The sequence below is a fragment of the Xenopus tropicalis genome, chromosome 7 (genome assembly GCF_000004195.4).
Source record: "Xenopus tropicalis strain Nigerian chromosome 7, UCB_Xtro_10.0, whole genome shotgun sequence".
Taxonomy (NCBI): Eukaryota; Metazoa; Chordata; class Amphibia; order Anura; family Pipidae; genus Xenopus; species Xenopus tropicalis.
The window spans coordinates 53292240-53310025 of NC_030683.2; the positions used below are offsets into that span (position 1 = coordinate 53292240).

The following is a 17786-nucleotide window of genomic DNA, read 5'->3' on the forward strand; positions in this document are numbered from 1 at the left end:
AGAAAATATGTTTTTTTTATTATTAATCTTCCTAACAAGCCTTTTCAGCTAGCTTTATTGTAGAGTACAATTTTAAACAAAGTCCCTCCCTCCTGATAAATTGGATTTCAAAGGTCAAACAGCACCTACCTCCACATTAGAGTCTGATGTACAGTTGGCCGTAGATGAAACACGTGGTTGCTGACTGCCAGATTATGCTCCAGTCGAAAGGGCTCCAGCACCACACCATCTCGAACTGGGAAGGTAAGACGCAGCTCATCTGTGTGGCTGGCTGAGATCGAAGAAGGAGAGAAAGTGTGAACTTTCCCTTTAGCATCTGTGGTGCAACAATGTAAAAAGTGATCAGCCAAAAACAGTAAAAGTTCCTACATCTGTTCTTTACATGTTTACTACTAGCTAGGGTGTACTGGAACGGAAACTCAAACTCACTGAATCTCAGAAACAGCAAACCAAGCACCCTGAGATTCTGCAGGGCTAGCATACGGTTAACTGTTTGTGTCCATCAGTCAATGATAATACAGGAATCCTATCTGCTAATCCTGTTAGTGAAGCCATCTATTTATAGAAACAATATTTTCATACATCTTTGTCTGGGTTTTTAGATCTACTACTACAGCAAACTAATGCTGTTCAGCTCATATTAGCATTTATAATAGTGGTTAGCTACAAGAGGCCTATTTTTAAGCTGGTTATCTCAAGCCTACATAATGAACTGCCTTTTTAAATGTCCAGGACCAAATAGAAATAAAATTCTAGTATAGTAGGAAGAAAACAGAAAATGATTTTATTATCACTTTAATTATCACCAAAATTTGTCAGTGTGTCAGATACTATAAACAACAATTTGTCTTTAAAGCTGGTCATGCATATTAAGCAGGCCAAATGAGCTATTACATGGGAACCTGTGTGGAATGAAACTTTTCAGACAGGACTGTATCCACTGCCCAACTTTCTTCCCAAGAATAGAGCAATAAATAGGGGGCTTTCAGTTTACTGGTTAATTTAAGGAAAAAAAAAAAAAGCTAAATACGGTACAGTAATTGCCTGTAAAAAAAACTACTAGGACCAATCCACAAAAACACAACCAAATAAAAAAAAAACCAACAGTCTATTATTATAAAGTGTGTTCCAGGCATCTTAAGCATTTTGCAGAATCGATAATAGTGCCACCTAATGAAACAGTTTTAAGCACCAGCCTCTTACTTGGGGGTGGAGGTAACGTGTTTATGTTTGGCTTAATGTCCGGAGGAAATGGAGGCTTGACATCTTGACTGGGAGACAGATAAGGAGGGATACTGCTCCCAGGAGTAATAGGGGGAGTGGGGTTCCCTGGGACTGGAGAATGGGGATAGTTTCCAACAGGTCCTGGTCTTGAGGGCTGCAAAAAAAAAAAATAAAAAAAAAAAATTATATATATATATATATAGTATATATTTTTTTAAAAAACCTGACATTCAAACTTTATCATGCATTAACCCAACTGTGTATGACATTCAATGTACAAGTTTTCACCTCTAAGTTACTATGAATCACTTACTCTTCACAAATGAAACCACATCAATAACAAATACATTTTGTATACACCTACAACAACTAACTCATTCATATATTCTTAAGACTAGTTTATCACAGTGTATCACAGTGTATCAAGGTCTATAAGTAGTTTTTATATTCTTTTTAAATTATATATAAAATCTAAGTTTTGAAAATTGCAGGGTGTATCAGGGTAGGATAGGGTGTATCATCAACCAAAGTAAACCTCCCTCCCTTTTCAAATTGAAAAATGTGCATACAAATTAATGAATTCATAACTTTTTTTTATAAACTACATAGTATCCGATGTGAAAGTATACGAACATGAAATTGGTGCAGAAATATATTCCGGACTCACCAACCTTTGTGCTTTCTCATGCTCATTAGCAGATATTTTCATCTAATTACTTATTTAAAAAAAAAACGACACAAGGTTGTTGAGCTAGAGGCCTACAGGCCTAATGTGGCTATCCAAGGCATTTTTAAAATCCCCCAATGTTACCATTTTATTATAACCTGGTCAACAAGTATTTGGCACACTAGATGAAAAATACTTGGACAGCACTGACTAAAACGAGTATACAAACTACAGGTGGGGTACAAGTTTACAACTTCAAAAACAGTACTATATAAGGAAAATGTAAAGTTAGGATATACACCCACCAGCGGTTGTTAATGTGTTTTGCCACATGGTCCTGTGTGTTCCACAGTATGTAACAACACATGTTTATTAATCTTGTTTTCCCCTGTAAGCCTGTATCCATATAGCCAAAAACCATGGTGAACAAAAAATGAAAAAAAAAAATTCTGTGCTCAGCATTGGTATTTATGCCCACAAATATAGACCCACAGAGGAAAAATGGGTTGATTGAACATGTGTGGCGTGCACAGTACCACACTAGACAGCAAATGAATTTACCATATTAGGTATTTACCACACAACTCGGCTTGCTATATAATACAGTTTTTTTCACTCCACTGCATGACAACCAATTTATTGTCTGTATTGTTCACTGGAGCTCCCACGAAAAGGCCCCCCAAGGGCACAATGAGAACAATTTACACCTGTGGGTATGCTCCTTTATGCTATAAATTAAAGGGGATTTTCTCTTTCAGACAGTCTGAATTTGAACAGCCCCTATCAGAATAATACATTTTTGTTTATCCAGTATCTAGTAAAATTAAGTCTAAAGCAACTGGACTTTCTGAGTTTTCTTAAAAACTGCTCATCCAAATGACTTCTTCAGTTCAAACAAGTGGTAGGGATTTCCCTGGCATGTAAATCTTTAAAGGGGACCTGTCACCCTATTAAATAATTCCAAATTCTTTTCTATCAGGTTAGTTAAGCATAATAAACTTCACTTATATATACACTATATAAATTATGCCAATCTTGTTTCCTCAGTCTTAGAATTACACAACTAAAGCAAGCAGGCAGGTGCCATTTTGTTATAAAGGCAAGCTTTGCATCATGCCAAAATCTTGTGTATGTGCCAGAATGGTGGACCTGATGCCCATGCCCATGCACTGGCTGCACAATTAGATAATGAGGAGGGAGGGGGAAAGTGAGGAGTGCAGTGACATCTAGAAGTGCTGAATGGAAAATGAGACTAATTGTCTGCCCCGCCTGTATGCAATCAGGCAATATATTATTGACAGCTGAGATTTTTAAATGCTTTTATAATGGGTATGGATATGTTAATAAAAAAAGAATCTGGATTTAATGTTTAATTTGAACAGGACTTTTATAATACAGCTTTTTATGATTGGGTGACAGGTCCTCTTTAAGGATAGTACAGTCACAGACAGCCAATCACAATGGTTCCACTAAATTTAGCTGAAACACACAGATGTGTGAAAGAGATCCAGTTAAAATGGTACCATGACTCTTGTCTTTTGATTCTTTCAGAACGAAAATCTAGTCACTCTAGAACCTGATTAATCTAATACATTTGTTCTGTCTGTAAATGCTTGTTATAATAAATGTCTATGTGAAAAACTCTGGTGAATGTATAAAGCCAGATTCAATGCCATCCATCCAAGCTCACTCATCCAAGCTATTGATGCCTAGAACATAAGATACTGCAGATTCTTCTAACAAATGGAAAAATATGAGCCCCAGAAATGTTACAAGCCAACCCTTTAAATGTGCGACTCACCCCGTTCATACTGCCTTGGCTATAGCTATTGTAGCCGCTCCCAGAAAAGTTGTTATTTTGTCCATTAAACTGCTCTGGCTATTAAAAAAAATAATAATAAATTAAAAAATTGCAAACAAAAATGATGAAAAGATATGATTAGGAGGTAAAGGAGCTAAGACAAATCAGTGATATGGGATGTCAAGTCTTAACAAATGTCAATAATATCTATGCCTTTTATCTGACTGACTCTTTCATGTAAACGTGTGGCAAATAGGTCAAGCTATGACATATCCACAGACATGCCTCATAGCAGGGTAAAACAGCTGTCAGGAATGGCCTAGGTTGAATATATATGGATTAATGCTCTGATGGTAGCCATGTAATGTTGGCTTTTGCATCCATGAGAAAGAATGATTTTTCACTGAAACAAGTCATTACTGGCTCCAGGAACTGATCTCATTTTAGGGTGTTGTACCCTTTGCACATCTGATAACTTACAGTATACCTGTATACATTTGTATACAGTAGCTTCTATTGTGCCCTGAGCTGGTTATCATTTCACCCTTCTATCAGATTTTTTTTTCATGTGTGTGGATTTTAACAACAAATTAGTCTGACCTCCATCTCTTTGTGATATATATTTTAGTTAATTGACCAATATACTGCTAAAATACAGTATTAATTCCATCAATATCTCATTGACTATTCAAAATACTGCATCAAAACAGATATTGATGAGTTTATTGCATACACTGAAAATCATAGGCGCCCATTTGTACCCTCTAGCAAAAGAGTGTATGAGTAGGTGTGATAGTCCTAACAATTTCAACTGAAAATGCACTGAAAAAAAATCACTAGCAAGCTTGGGAAAAAAAGTATTACCTTTCTTCATTTCGGTTTGTAAACAGCCTAATTTTATCAGCTATAAGGGGTCAGATAAAACCGTAATTAATAATATTGTAATGTTATAAAGCACTCATTCTTTCCTACCTCTTGCTACTGTCTTGGCAATAGTTTAGTTTAAAGCTGATGACACAGTAACCTAATTTCAAGTCAGAGGAAAGAACTATGTTTTTTGTACACGTAAATTATGCTTGAAAACAGAAAGAATGAATGCGAAGTTAAGGCCAGGGTATTAGGCATGCTGAGGTGGGTACATGTTCCCAGGCACAGGACACAAGCCAGCTAATTTTTTACTAATCTTTATAACCAGAAAAGTATACATTTTTTTAGCAGTAGCATGTTTAAAAAATTGTTTGGACACTCATGAAAACATATTAAATCCAGATATGAAAATATTGCCCACAGTTTAATGCACTGTTTATGTGATTACCTTGTAATACTGCCCCATGTTGACGCTGGGTGGGGGATATTGCCCTGTATTCTGCTGCCCAGTTATCCTCTGCCCTGGATAGTTGGGCGATGTCATAGGTCTGGCAGGACTAGGACTAGGGTACTGTCCTGGCTGACTGGGAAACTGGCTGCTTGGTACATATTGCTGGCTTCCATAATTGGGCTGTTTAAAATATAACACAAAGTCATCTTATAGGTCATTCAAGTTTGTCTAGCCCAGGGGTGGCCAATAGGTCGATTGTGGTCCACCAGTCGATCCCCCGCAGATTTCTGGTGGACCACGATGAAGCCGGGGATGTGGAAGTGCTGCATGAATGCGCATGCCGCACTTCCGCATCTCGGTCATTGGTCAATCGCCAATGAAAAAGGTCTGCCCACCCCTGGTCTAGCCCTTACATTAAAAAGAATTGGGTTAACAAGTACTTTGCTGTGGAACACAGCCATTACAAATGGAGCGACCTTTACTACAGTATCAGATACAAGAATCACCCTTTATTTCAACAGTATTGTAATTTTCAGCAGTAGACATTTTAAGCAGTGAACAACAGTACAGATTGTTTGTTATGTATTTATTAAATAACTTCTGTGTAACATATTAAATGTATGTATCTATGCATGTATATCTATTTATAAAGTGCTTCTTAAGTATACACTGCTGTACAGTACATTAATACATCAAAACAGGGGGCCATCACAATAATAGATAAATACAAAGTATGAAATATATAAAATAAATGAAAATAGATAAAAGGCACAGTTGCAATAAGTTAAGAATCAAAGAGACAAGAGGATAGAGGTCCCTATATTAATTTTGTCAGAGTACTTTTCTTTGAAAATGATTAACCCAAAGTTAAATCTATTTGAACTGGAATAATTACCTTAATAAACAAATAAATAACTCAGCCTGATGAGGCAAAGACTAAAAAATCCATATTAAAGACCTTGGAAACACATGGTTGCAATATATGTCATTTTCTGTTACATGCTTACATTGCTCACCTCTCCTGGATAAGGCCTCTTCATACCCTGCATAGGCATTGACTGTGGTCTGGGGCCTGGGTAACTTTGCTGAGGCATTCTCTGGCCATGAGCGGCAAAAGGGTTCATACCAGGACGTGGCTGATTCATACCCATAGGCGGACCACTCATGTTGGAAGGTGCCATGTTTGGGCCCATGCCTGCTGGATTCATGCTCCCAGTCATGGCAGAAGGGACCCGTGGGCCAGGTTGATTCATAAACTGGCTGTTATAAGCCTGGGCTGGACCCATCTGGAAAGAGGAACACACCTTCAACAAAAGAAAGAGAAAAGATAAAATGCGACATGCGTGTCAGACAGGGAAGGACAGGGTGAACTCAGGCGGTCCACACAGGGGTCAGGATCAATAAGGAACAGTGCAGAAGAATGTCGCATTTTGGTACCCAAACAGTTCAGTTTTCACAGGCGACGCCATATAAGATACAATAAACCCAAGTACTATTAGGAAACATTCTGACATGCAAAATATACTTCTTAAAGTTTCTCAGCAACTAACGCTGAGAAAAATAGAATTTTATTCAACACAAGTATACCCTACAGAGTAAATATTGTGTTAATGGTAATTATAAAAGACAAGATCAAAGATCCGAAAGGTGATTTTTGCAATATAAGGCTGCATGTGAACTTTAAGAAGTATCAAACATCTGAGTTTAACTCAGCCCACTGCATAGGGCTTGTAATAGAAATACATTCTGCCTGAAAATACACATTTTTAATGTGTAAAACCTATTTATGTGGCTTAACATAGGCATATAGTGCCCCTTTAAAATCATGTGTTTATAAAAAAAAAAAAAGTAGAAACCAAATGAATGTGATACCAGACCTAAGCAAAAGAAAGAGACAAATGGCAAACGAGACTTACCGGGCCATACTGGTTTATATCTTTGTTCTGTGTCTCCTGCAATGCTGCCACTGTGGCAGTTGCAGTGGCGGTAGCAGTGGCAGCAGCAGCAGCAACTGCAGCAGCGGCTGCAGCTGCTGCTGGCTGTGTGAAGTCTGCAGGAGGACGAGTGTGAGGGGGGATACCCATTCCTGAAGGGTTGTTAGGGCCACCAGGATAGCTATGGAGACAAAAATGTTGGCGGATATATAACCTGAGCCTTGATGATAAAAAAAACACATATCTAAGTGCTCTCTTTTATAGCTTACTTCTTTGACAACCAAGGAGTAAAGCTTTTTCCATCCCATGCATATATGTATACACATAACTGTATTTTATGATATACACTGCTGTCTGTTTCTCACCAAATCATTGCAATTTTGAACTTTTAATAAACATACAATCATTCCTAAATTAGCTTCTGCATTTACCCCAAAACATCTAAAAAAAGTATAATGTCAGGTTCTATTATAAGTCTTGATAAAAAATTATGCCACCTATTCCATTTCTAATGATGACTGTAATTGCAGCCATCTTCAGTAGAAAGGGAAAACATTTGGTTTGTTTCTTACCTGCCACCAAAACCACCTCCTCCTGGATAACTGGGTCGTCCGTACATACTCTGCTGCATATAGGCTTGGTTGGAACCACCTTTTGAAGGAAACTGCTGCTGCTGTCCAGCAAACTGTGGAGAATTCATACCCGCACTATTGCTGTTCATGCCTGATGCCATGGGATTGCCTCCAGGATTCAGTGGGTTGTTTGCATTCACCATAGGGTTTCCCAAGACCTGGTAGCAACAAAATCACCTTTATGCTTTGAGGGAAAAATTCAATTTTTTGTAGCATTATTTATAAATGTATACACAAAAGGCAACATACATGACTGCCCGACTGGGTAACAAAATGTATCCCAAAAAGCTAATAATAAAAAACTTGTCCTTACAATGAGTTTTATTATATCCTGTCTCTAAATTGCATCTGCATATAAACCAATTATACATCACTATAATACATAACTAAGAATAAGATGGCTCATAAACCTTGTTATTATTTTTTTTTTTTTTAAATTACTTACCTGGCTCTGCGATGTGTTTGTGACTCCCCAAACAGTAGTGACTACAGACAAGGAACCAGGTGGCTGACTAGCGTTCTGTTGCCAAGGAACTGAGTCATAAGGGAAAGACCCATCACTGCACAAGATAAAACAGTACTTAATAAGGGAACATTTTCTGAAAGTTAAAAACACCAGATAACTTATTAAACCCCCACAAACCCCCAAAGAAAAAATGAAGACAATGAAAGTGTCTAACATATATTTGTTTTTGTTGCATCAATTATTAATGTGATATTAATTTAGATGGTCGTCTACTTGTTAGTGGCTCATTAGTTATTAATCTAATCTCATTACAAAATGATAGGAATCAGCAAAATCTTGATTGTATTTTTTCAACATATGGTATATCTCTGCCAAATTGCCAAGTAAAAAGAGCACATTATGCATATGTATATGGCACTGAATATGAACACACACACACACAGAAATAAAAAATAAGACAAGGAACAGATTACCCATTCCTTGATTCTTATGAAGAAATGGACACCATGATTTGGCAATATTTGGCAAGCAGTGGTTCTGTATGTAATGCACAGCATGACAGGGTTAGCAACATGCAGACATACCCATGGGAAAGAGAGGGTTTCATCGAGGTCAAAGAGTTCATGGGGGGCTGCATGGGGAGTTTCCCTGGTGGGTCGTTCTGGCGGTTCTTTTGGTGGCGTAGCAGGAGAAGCCTGCCCAATTCTTCACACCAAGAGGAAAGCAGGGCTAGAAAAACAATAATAAAAGCTTACATAAAACCTTACTGCTAAAATAACTTGAAACATATCAGTGCATATTTTAAATTTATTGCTAATGTAGAAGTTTTGCTTTTGCACACAGAAATGTCATGGGTCAATGATAAAAGTACTCTGCTGATAAAACATGTATATTTTGTTATTGTTGTGGCTGCAAGATCTGTAGGGAGAGGGCCTTGCAGCACAAACACCCTGCCTTGCACTAAAAATAAACTTATGCTGATGAGAGACCACTAGGTGGCGGAGTTGGAGAAGGTAAGAAAGGCTTAAAATAAAGCCTCCAGAAACAACCTCTGCCCCAACTGTAAGGTCCACAGCTCTTTGTGGTTTTACTGCCTTCTTCTACTGCCAAAAAATACATCACTCAGAAATGTGAGACATACACTCTCCACATGATTTTGGGCACCAAAAGTGACCAGCATGCCATCTGCTTTTAAACGAAACAATAATTTTGAAATTATTTAAAATACTGCAAAAGAACATTCCTATACTACATATTTGATCATTAAGGTCAATAGTGTTGAGAACTTTTATGTAGCATCCATTTGGCTTTGGCAGGGACCTTTATTGTCATTGAGACTATGTGTCTCTCTAAGCCTTTAGCTCAGTGCAATGTACAGAGTTGCTCTGGATAAACTGTCTATTGCCCAGTGGCTTCAATGTTGCACTTATATAAAAAAAAAAAAAAAAACATTCTGCAATGTAAATCAAGTGCACTTTATAACTTCCTGTTAGGTCTAACTTACAGGGTTATTTGTCATGTAAAGTTGATATCTCACCAATGCAGGATATATAAACATACATATTGTAATTTAAATATAATTTGAGTCATTTTTGATCCATCAACACAGATGTACGAGGTAAGAAATGGTTTGATATGGCCCATCATCAGCCAATCACTTCGTGAACCACAGCGGATACATTTAGCATTGTCCACTTAGTTTCATAACCCAATAATTTTATTATGAATGAATTATGAACCATCACTATTATTGTTGTCTGTAGCAAGAATTAAGCTGTATTAAGGAGAATCATTCACCCATCATAAACAGTATGGGGTGCCATCATTTGGTTCTGACCCTTAGGTTAATAATCCTTCACTTAACTGGCAATGACATGCCATTATATGTCAGAAAGGGTCAGAGCAAGAAGCAGAGGCAGGTAGTAGTGAGTGAGAAATTCAGGGGCCTCCCGTTTAGTTTCCACAGAGCAGAATTATGACTGGAAGTATATGATCAGTTTAATACTATGCTTCTTTTGCAGCTCAATTTTGTCTTTGCATATTTGTATATATACATAAGAGTGGGAGCTGTTGTGTTGCTTGCCTGAGCAAATGTATTTGAAACAGAAAATAGAACAGTCCACCCTAGTAATAACTTCTCAGGCAACTGTCCTACAAAATTATTTTTAGATTATTATTACATTTATTTATAAAGTGCCAACATATTCCATAGTGCTGTACAATAAATGGGTTTATGCATTGAACATACAGAATTACGAAGAATCCAATAACCGATACAAGAGCTGAAGATGACCCTGCCCAATCTAAAAATACAGATATGTTATATATGTCTGCCTATATTGTTAAAGAAGTCTTAAACCTTTTCTTCTGTTCTCTTTATGAATACCAAACTCACATTCTAATAGTAATTCTAGCATGCATTCGGGTAAAGGGAAATTTTAAATCCAGCCTTGTAAGCGGATGACAAACATCAGCAATTGGCTTCTCAGTCTAAGTGTACAAGTAAAGAGTTAAAGCTCTTTAGTAGGAGGGTGGTAGCAGAGGATGTCACATTTCAAAATACCCTCCCCCTCCTTTTTTCTCAGTAGCCTTATACTCCACAGCATCAGGCTGAATGGATATGTGCAAGATGGGTACACGGCAGACTCTTCCCTGCACACCATATGGCTGATTAACTTGCACTGCCGCTGCATGAAACTAAACCTCCTCACCACACAGCACCTATAAATAGACCTAGCATGGGACAGAGAGGCATGCGTGGGGGTGGAGGGAAGAAAGGTGCCCCTGTCAGGTCCATGTTCAAAGAAAGGCTGCAAAATAATGCTCATCTTTAGCTTCACATTGTTAGGATCTCTGCTTGCAGTGACTCACACATCACAGAACACAATTCCACTGACTCTAATAATGGTTACACGTGTCAGCAGCCTATATCATATATATGTATATACACACACACACAAGATCAGCAACTTACGTTGCTCTGTGGCCCCTATAAGGTAAATGCTAATCTTTTTTTTTATTCATACATTGTTCTCTGCAGAACTTGGTTGTATCTAAGAAAATAACTAGGTATGCAATGAATTCAGTAAGGCATGGATTCAGTGGAATTCTGATGAAAAAGGCTGAATCTTGACCGAATCCTGGATTCACTGCATCCCTACTTTTAACACTAACAAAATGCCCTCCCATAATCCCTCTCTTCCATGCCATGCTTTTGCTGTAACAGCAGCAATTACTGAAGATGCAAAATGTGAGGCACAAGGAATACCTAAATGCTTACAGGGGGATATCACACAACAGAACCCTGAAACACTTCATGAGCTAAAACAAGTCCTTTTACATATTCTGTACTCCATCTTTTAAAAGACAAGAAATCATGTTCAGCAGCTCTCTGCACAGTTTGCTTCTGATTCTCCAGGTCTAGGCACAAAAATGGTTAATAAGTGGACCCATTCAACAGCTGGACCAATTAGGTCATGAAACAAAGGAAGACAGGAGAACGTCCCAGGTGACGTGCAGAGTGCCTCAGACGGCTCCTCCAGGCCTAGCTGGCAGGAGATGAAATTGATTGTTAGATGGGTAATACTGCAAAAGCCAGAAATAGCATCCACCTACAGAGGAGGGGAAGGAGGGGGACATTGCAGCAGTCACGTGCATGTGCAGGGTGTGGGATGGTCACCAGGAGATGTACAGGGGCTTCACTCTTGTCCTCTGGTGCAATCACAGAACTAAGTACAGAAAAAAAATATCACAACGAAACTTTGAAACCGCCAATGTCATGTTAAAGAAGTATACATGAAATTAATGATCAGGGTATATACCCACACCTTGGATAAGCACTGGCACCCGGATTTAAGAGATAAGGTGTCAATACTGGTCCAGAGATCATGCACATTAAAACAATGAATACAAATGTCAACATTTCTGGGACCTTGAGAAAACGAGAGAGATCCCAAAAGGCAGTATAAAAAAATCATTTATATAACAAAAGTCTATACTAAAAATGTATTACAGTAGAATTGTTGTGGTCCCATTCAGGCAAGCTGCTTTTTTTTCCCCTGATTTAATGTCATTCCTGAAATTTACACCATTTTGACGCAGTCCCCCCAGAAACATAAAATTGCAGTTCTATTGTATTTCTATTCAAAACCCATTGTTTGCTTTTAACCATCATAATTTAAATATTTTATGATTTAAAATCTAAAATCAGATCCTGCTGTTTCCAGGGACAAATGGATTCCAGCAAACTCTCCAGAGAAAAAGAAACAATTTATATCTCATAATCTAACAGTATACATTGACAAGAGAATATTAAGCAAGATGAAGAAGCCAATATCAGCATTATTTCCCAAATGCCTGACCCTTTGCTTCTCAGGAAAGGGGGCCATCAATAAAAAAAGAAAAAAAAAAAAAAATTTATATATATATATATATATATATATATATATATATATATATATATATATATATATATAGTGAACCCAGGGTGGCACTCGGCTTCAGCTCTCACCTTGGGTGCAAGGTAAATGATCTAAATATCTTAAAAGAAAGACCAGCAACACCAGCAAGTTTTATTCCAAAAAAAGATCAATTGTATATTAAAAACACATGAACACATATATACACACATACATATATATATATATATATGTATAAAATACCCCCACACACAGCTACCTATATTTGCTCACAGAGACATAAAACTAAGAGGAAAACAGCAGGGAGCGAGCCTGAAGTTTTACATGTGTCACTGATATAAAAATAGCAGTGAGTTTCCTTAGAGGAGCAGAGTGACACAGAGAGCTGGGAGAGACAACGTTATACAGAAATGAGTCACCCCCCCCCCCCACAGCTGGAGGCGGAGCAAATGCACACGCATCAATGACACAAGCAATGGCTCATCACAGGCCTGTGGGTCTGGTAGTCTTCCCACAATACACACAGGATTTATAATTTTCTGTCAATAGCTGTTATCCTATCAACTATATCTAAGGGGCGTTCAGAAAAACAAATCGGCACAAAAAAAGTGGCAAAATAAGGAAAGCCTTATTGCCAAATTATTTTACCTAGATCTTTTCTCTTTTATCAATGAACTGGTTTTTACATGGAGCAGCCTATATTGTAGGAAAGCAAAGTAGTGAGGTTGTGCATTTATGGGTCATGATTATCCCAGGCTACTACTACTGTGCCCTGCACCAGACTGGGGAGTTCTTGTTGAACTGCAACCTAGAATTTAGCAGCAATGTAAATGCAGTTTAGCAGGGCTGTATGGTTTGACAGCACAAGGTTATCTGGTGGGAAAGGTCACACCATTGCTGCACACACTGCAATGGGGTCTTTGTAACCACAATCAATATCTTCAATACCTGCTAAACATACATTGCCTCATGACAGACTAGACTAGTAGACCAGGCCCAAGGACATACTTAAAAGAGGCCTCCACCCAAAAACTGTTTTTTGTTTTCTTTTTTTTTTTTTTTGGCACAAAAAATTAAATGTAATTTTAGACAATATTTATACATCATATACTAATTAAGCATTTCCAGTTAGCAAGTGCAATATAAGCAGCCAGAGAGATTCTGCTTTTTAATAGCAATTCATTTACAAATAACTTCACTCACTGAGTGGAAATCAGAGGCCTAGAATACTTTTGCAAGTCATTGTAAATTTGTAACCCAAAATAGCTGGAAAAAAGCATGGTATCAATAATAATAAATTGCATCCATATAGAATAATGTGCATTTTCACAACATATTAAAAAAAGAGATCTAGAGGATGTGACATTATGTGATAAAAAAAAGTTACTTAAAAAAATGCAATGTTTGGGCCATTTAAGTTTTTGCCTATAGCCATGATTCAAAACAACCAAAGACACTTTCTTGTGAAAGCAAAGGCTTTCCATTACCCAGTACTACTGCATGAGGACAAAATGTACAAGAGCTAATGATTTATACTGACACTAACTACAATGAGACAAGATACTTACCCTTCATTTCCATCTTAATGTGAGTGTAAATAATCAACTCAAACATTCAAGGATATTTAACCTTTTGATTAGTCTGTTTACAATTATAATTACTAAACGACACACGATTCTGTGATAAGTAGCCTCACCTGACTACTATTCCAAATTAAAGAATGGTGTGTTTTAGTATTGCTCAGATTAAAATCACGTATGTTGACCAGACATTTCTAATCCTCACAAACAAGAATGGTTCTTTATCTATTTGGACAGACTGCCTGGGTCAAATGAACATCTGTGGCATCAATAAACATTGAGGAACAGGAAGCATAGGCCACACCTCTGTGAATAAAATAAAACTTCACCTTAGGCTGATGCCACACGTGGCGTAGGGCTGATATTTTCGGCAAGCGGAAAAACGCTTGGCGAAAATTCAGCCCTACGCCACGTGTGGCATCAGCCTAAGGTGAAGTTTTATTTTATTCACAGAGGTGTGGCCTATGCATTCTCACACGTTTTCATGCGTATATCGGCTACATGTGCCTGCACCCGAGCGTATTCCATTCATTCGGTGCAGGCACAAGTAGCAGGCGTAGGGCTGAATTTTCGCCAAGCGTTTTTCCGCTTGCCGAAAATATCAGCCCTACGCCTCGTGTGGCATCAGCCTTAATTAGCAGGGGGTAAAAACATCAAAAATCAGATCATGCATGTTGTGGACCCCTCGTGGTCCTTAATCTAAGACTCAATGAACATTCACCTAAGCATACATGCCAAAGCTCTGGTACACTTCTGTTAGACCTTATAGGCAAAAGATATGGTACCAAAGACTGATGCGTCTCAATAAGATGCCGTAGTCTAGAGCAGTAAAAAGTCCAAAGTAATCAATAAAATGTATGAATATATAGGAAAAGACTAGTATACCCACAGTGACATGAGCACAGTGATGACAGAACAGTTTTCTGTTAAATGTTGGCATCCCCCACAGATTATAATAGCTTACCTGAGACCCTGGGCCAGTGTCCTGTTTGCTAAATACTGCACCAGCCTGGGGTACCTGAAGCACCGGTCTGTTGTCTCAGGTAAGCACCAATAAACACTGGGGGTGTACCTTTCCTTCTCTAATGATTGCTTAATCTACAATAATATAGGTATTATTCCACAGGAACAGCATTGTGCCCTCAGGGAAAATACATCTGTTATTCGTTTTTATTTCCCCACCAGCAAATCCAATCCCCATGCGGCTTTACCAGGACCTAACCTTCTGCAGGACCTAACCTAAGTCTGCATCTCAGTGACAGCAGGGGGGGCAGCTAATCATGTAAGTGCAGCACAAACACTAAAAACCCACTGGTCCCCCATGATGGTAGCCTTGCTCTTCATATATACGCTACAGAATATACACTTCTGGAGAAAACAATCTGGCTGCCAAATTCAGCAAAAATACCTAGCTCTACATAACCTCAACCTGCAAAAATCACAGCAACATGCAGGCTAAAATACCATGTCACCAATGGTTTAAATTTGGTTGTCCAATGACAAATAACAAAGGTTGAAGATCGAAGTAATCAGCTGATGGCAGCACAGTCCGGCCTGTATAGGTGACCTGGAAGGAAGATAGAACAGTGCAGCAAGTGGTACACTGCCAAACCAAGTATGCCAAATATAACAGTGAGAGACAGGGAAACTATTAAACTGCAGGTAGCCTTGGATTCTGTAGCAAGGAATTTGCAAATATATAGGGGCTATACAAGATACAGGCCAAGATTTGTGGGCAAGCCACAAAGGCCAAAGCCTAGGGCAGTGAAAGTCTGGGGGTGGGATGTCGCCTGCTGGCCACAACTTAACTGTAGACTGGAAATTTTGACAGCTGCTTGCCCCATTGGAGAAGATTATGTTGGAGAGGGTCTGCAGATTGAGGTGGTGTAGCGAACAGCTGGAGGTTAATGTACGCCGCCACGGTTAATGCAGGCTACAAATGGGGGAGGGAGGTATGAGCCACATGGGGTTCAAGGGGACCTTAGCTTTGAGCAGCAGGGGGTAGGTTCAGGAAAGGGGCCTAGGGACACACAAGTTTTAAATCCAGCCCTGGCTAGATAAACTGTTATTGATATATTTCATATAGATATAGCAGTTGAGGTAATTAGAAAAAAAAATCTTTCTGACTCCTAAGAGGGCAATCAGATGATTCCCTGTATCAACTAAAAGTTAACTTCACTTTGTATTTTATCATTTTCTACAAAGGCATCCAACCTCTTTCGAAGAAATTAAATATATCCACCAATATAACAGCCTCAGGGAGAGCATCTTTTCTTTTAATCTGAATGTATGACCTTGGGTTCACTGGAAGAATCCTCTGGTAAATAAGGCATCAGAAAGTTTATTGCACCCTTATATATTTATACATAGTCATATCTCCCATTAAGTGCCTTTTCTCCATTGTAAACAATTGCAACTTGCAATGTGTACATGCGATTGTACTACAATGTGTGTATAGAGATGTCAGAATATTGTGCCACGATGAGCTGCATTATTTTTGGGATTATTGAAATGCAATCACTGCAGTCAGGCAAGATTATCTGGTAACCTTACATTACAAAATGCATTTTATCACTGATAAGGTTGTCGCCATATTAAATGCAGTGTAAGCACAATTTCCAGTCCTGCCAGCAATCCCTAAACTTGTGCGCATTATCCACTCTATTCCCACAAGGGGCCATTTTGTGCTATAAGGATCCTTTCCATGCCACATCTGGCTCAGCTGTTATGTACCTGCTCATTTACAGAAAGGCAGCATATGGCAGAACTAGTCAAAGAGCAAAGTCAGACTAATGGGAGGCCTCAGCCAGGTGCATTAACCCATATGCCTTAACAGACCTAGTGTAACCCAAGACCTTGTCTAACCCACTAAAGATGAGTTAAGGGCAGCTAATTTTTTTTTCTGAATGTGAATAACAAAAAACACAAAAAGCCTTTCTGAATGAATTACAAAAAACCCCCCAACATAGAGATTGTATTATTATCCACAAAGCAGTTGGTAAACCAAGAATAAAGTTAATGCAATCATTTGAAAAATGAGTCCGTGTCCTACAATACACAATAATAATTTAGCAAAGTAAAAGACGTTAAATACTTCTGAACTAACTGGTCCCACAAGAATAAAAACTTAAGGAAAACCTGTCTTATACTGCCCACTTAATGTTTTTAATAGGGATGCACGGAACCTCCGAACCCACCATGATGGATTCTGCCGAATCCCGAACCGAATCCTAAGGGTTAAAATTTGCCGGCTAAACCCCCCGCCCCCACCATTTAACCCTTCCAAATGCTAATTAACATATGCTAATTAGGATTTGGTTCCTTAAAAAAAAAAGGCCCGGGATTCGATGCATCCCTAGTTACTATGTTTACCAAGGTCAACATGTGTGTATTAATATTGTATTACAACTTGGATTTTGATTTTGAGCCAACAGCCTTTTTGCATTGCTGTGTGACTTTTCTAGTCAGCCATATCTCCTCTTCCTCACTTCCCCCTGTTCTGAATGTTAGTGCTGTCGGAACAATAGAAAGGTGGCCGTACAGTTCATTCGGCCCAAGGAATACCATATGGTATCAGCCCAAGCATGGTTTTCAGAGGAATAACTAAAGATGAAGCAAACCCTGTTTGCAGAAGGGACCAGGAGTGTAAGGGCTGTGGCAGCCGGGGAGATAAGTCGCCACGCGACAAATCTCCCTTGTCACGGGCGACTACTCTCCCCGAAATGCCATCCCACCGGGCAGAATGT

General features: G+C 38.6%; 1 protein-coding gene across 21 annotated transcripts in view; it reads right to left on the bottom strand.

Annotated features, from left to right (window-relative positions):
- The window catches only part of zmiz1 (zinc finger, MIZ-type containing 1), a 227222-nt gene that overhangs the window by 15921 nt on the left and 193515 nt on the right, over positions 1-17786 (bottom strand). For 12 of the 21 annotated variants that reach the window (XM_031904889.1, XM_031904888.1, XM_012966213.3 and 9 more), the window contains 9 exons: positions 8627-8771; positions 8022-8136; positions 7517-7734; positions 6927-7125; positions 6018-6314; positions 5008-5190; positions 3693-3770; positions 1204-1378; positions 130-316 (listed from right to left, as the gene is read on the bottom strand). In XM_031904889.1, coding sequence (XP_031760749.1) covers positions 130-316; positions 1204-1378; positions 3693-3770; positions 5008-5190; positions 6018-6314; positions 6927-7125; positions 7517-7734; positions 8022-8136; positions 8627-8771 — 1597 coding nt within the window. The remainder of the gene's footprint in view (positions 1-129; positions 317-1203; positions 1379-3692; positions 3771-5007; positions 5191-6017; positions 6315-6926; positions 7126-7516; positions 7735-8021; positions 8137-8626; positions 8772-17786) is intronic. The other 9 variants (XM_031904893.1, NM_001142079.1, XM_031904897.1 and 6 more) reach the window with 8 other exon arrangements.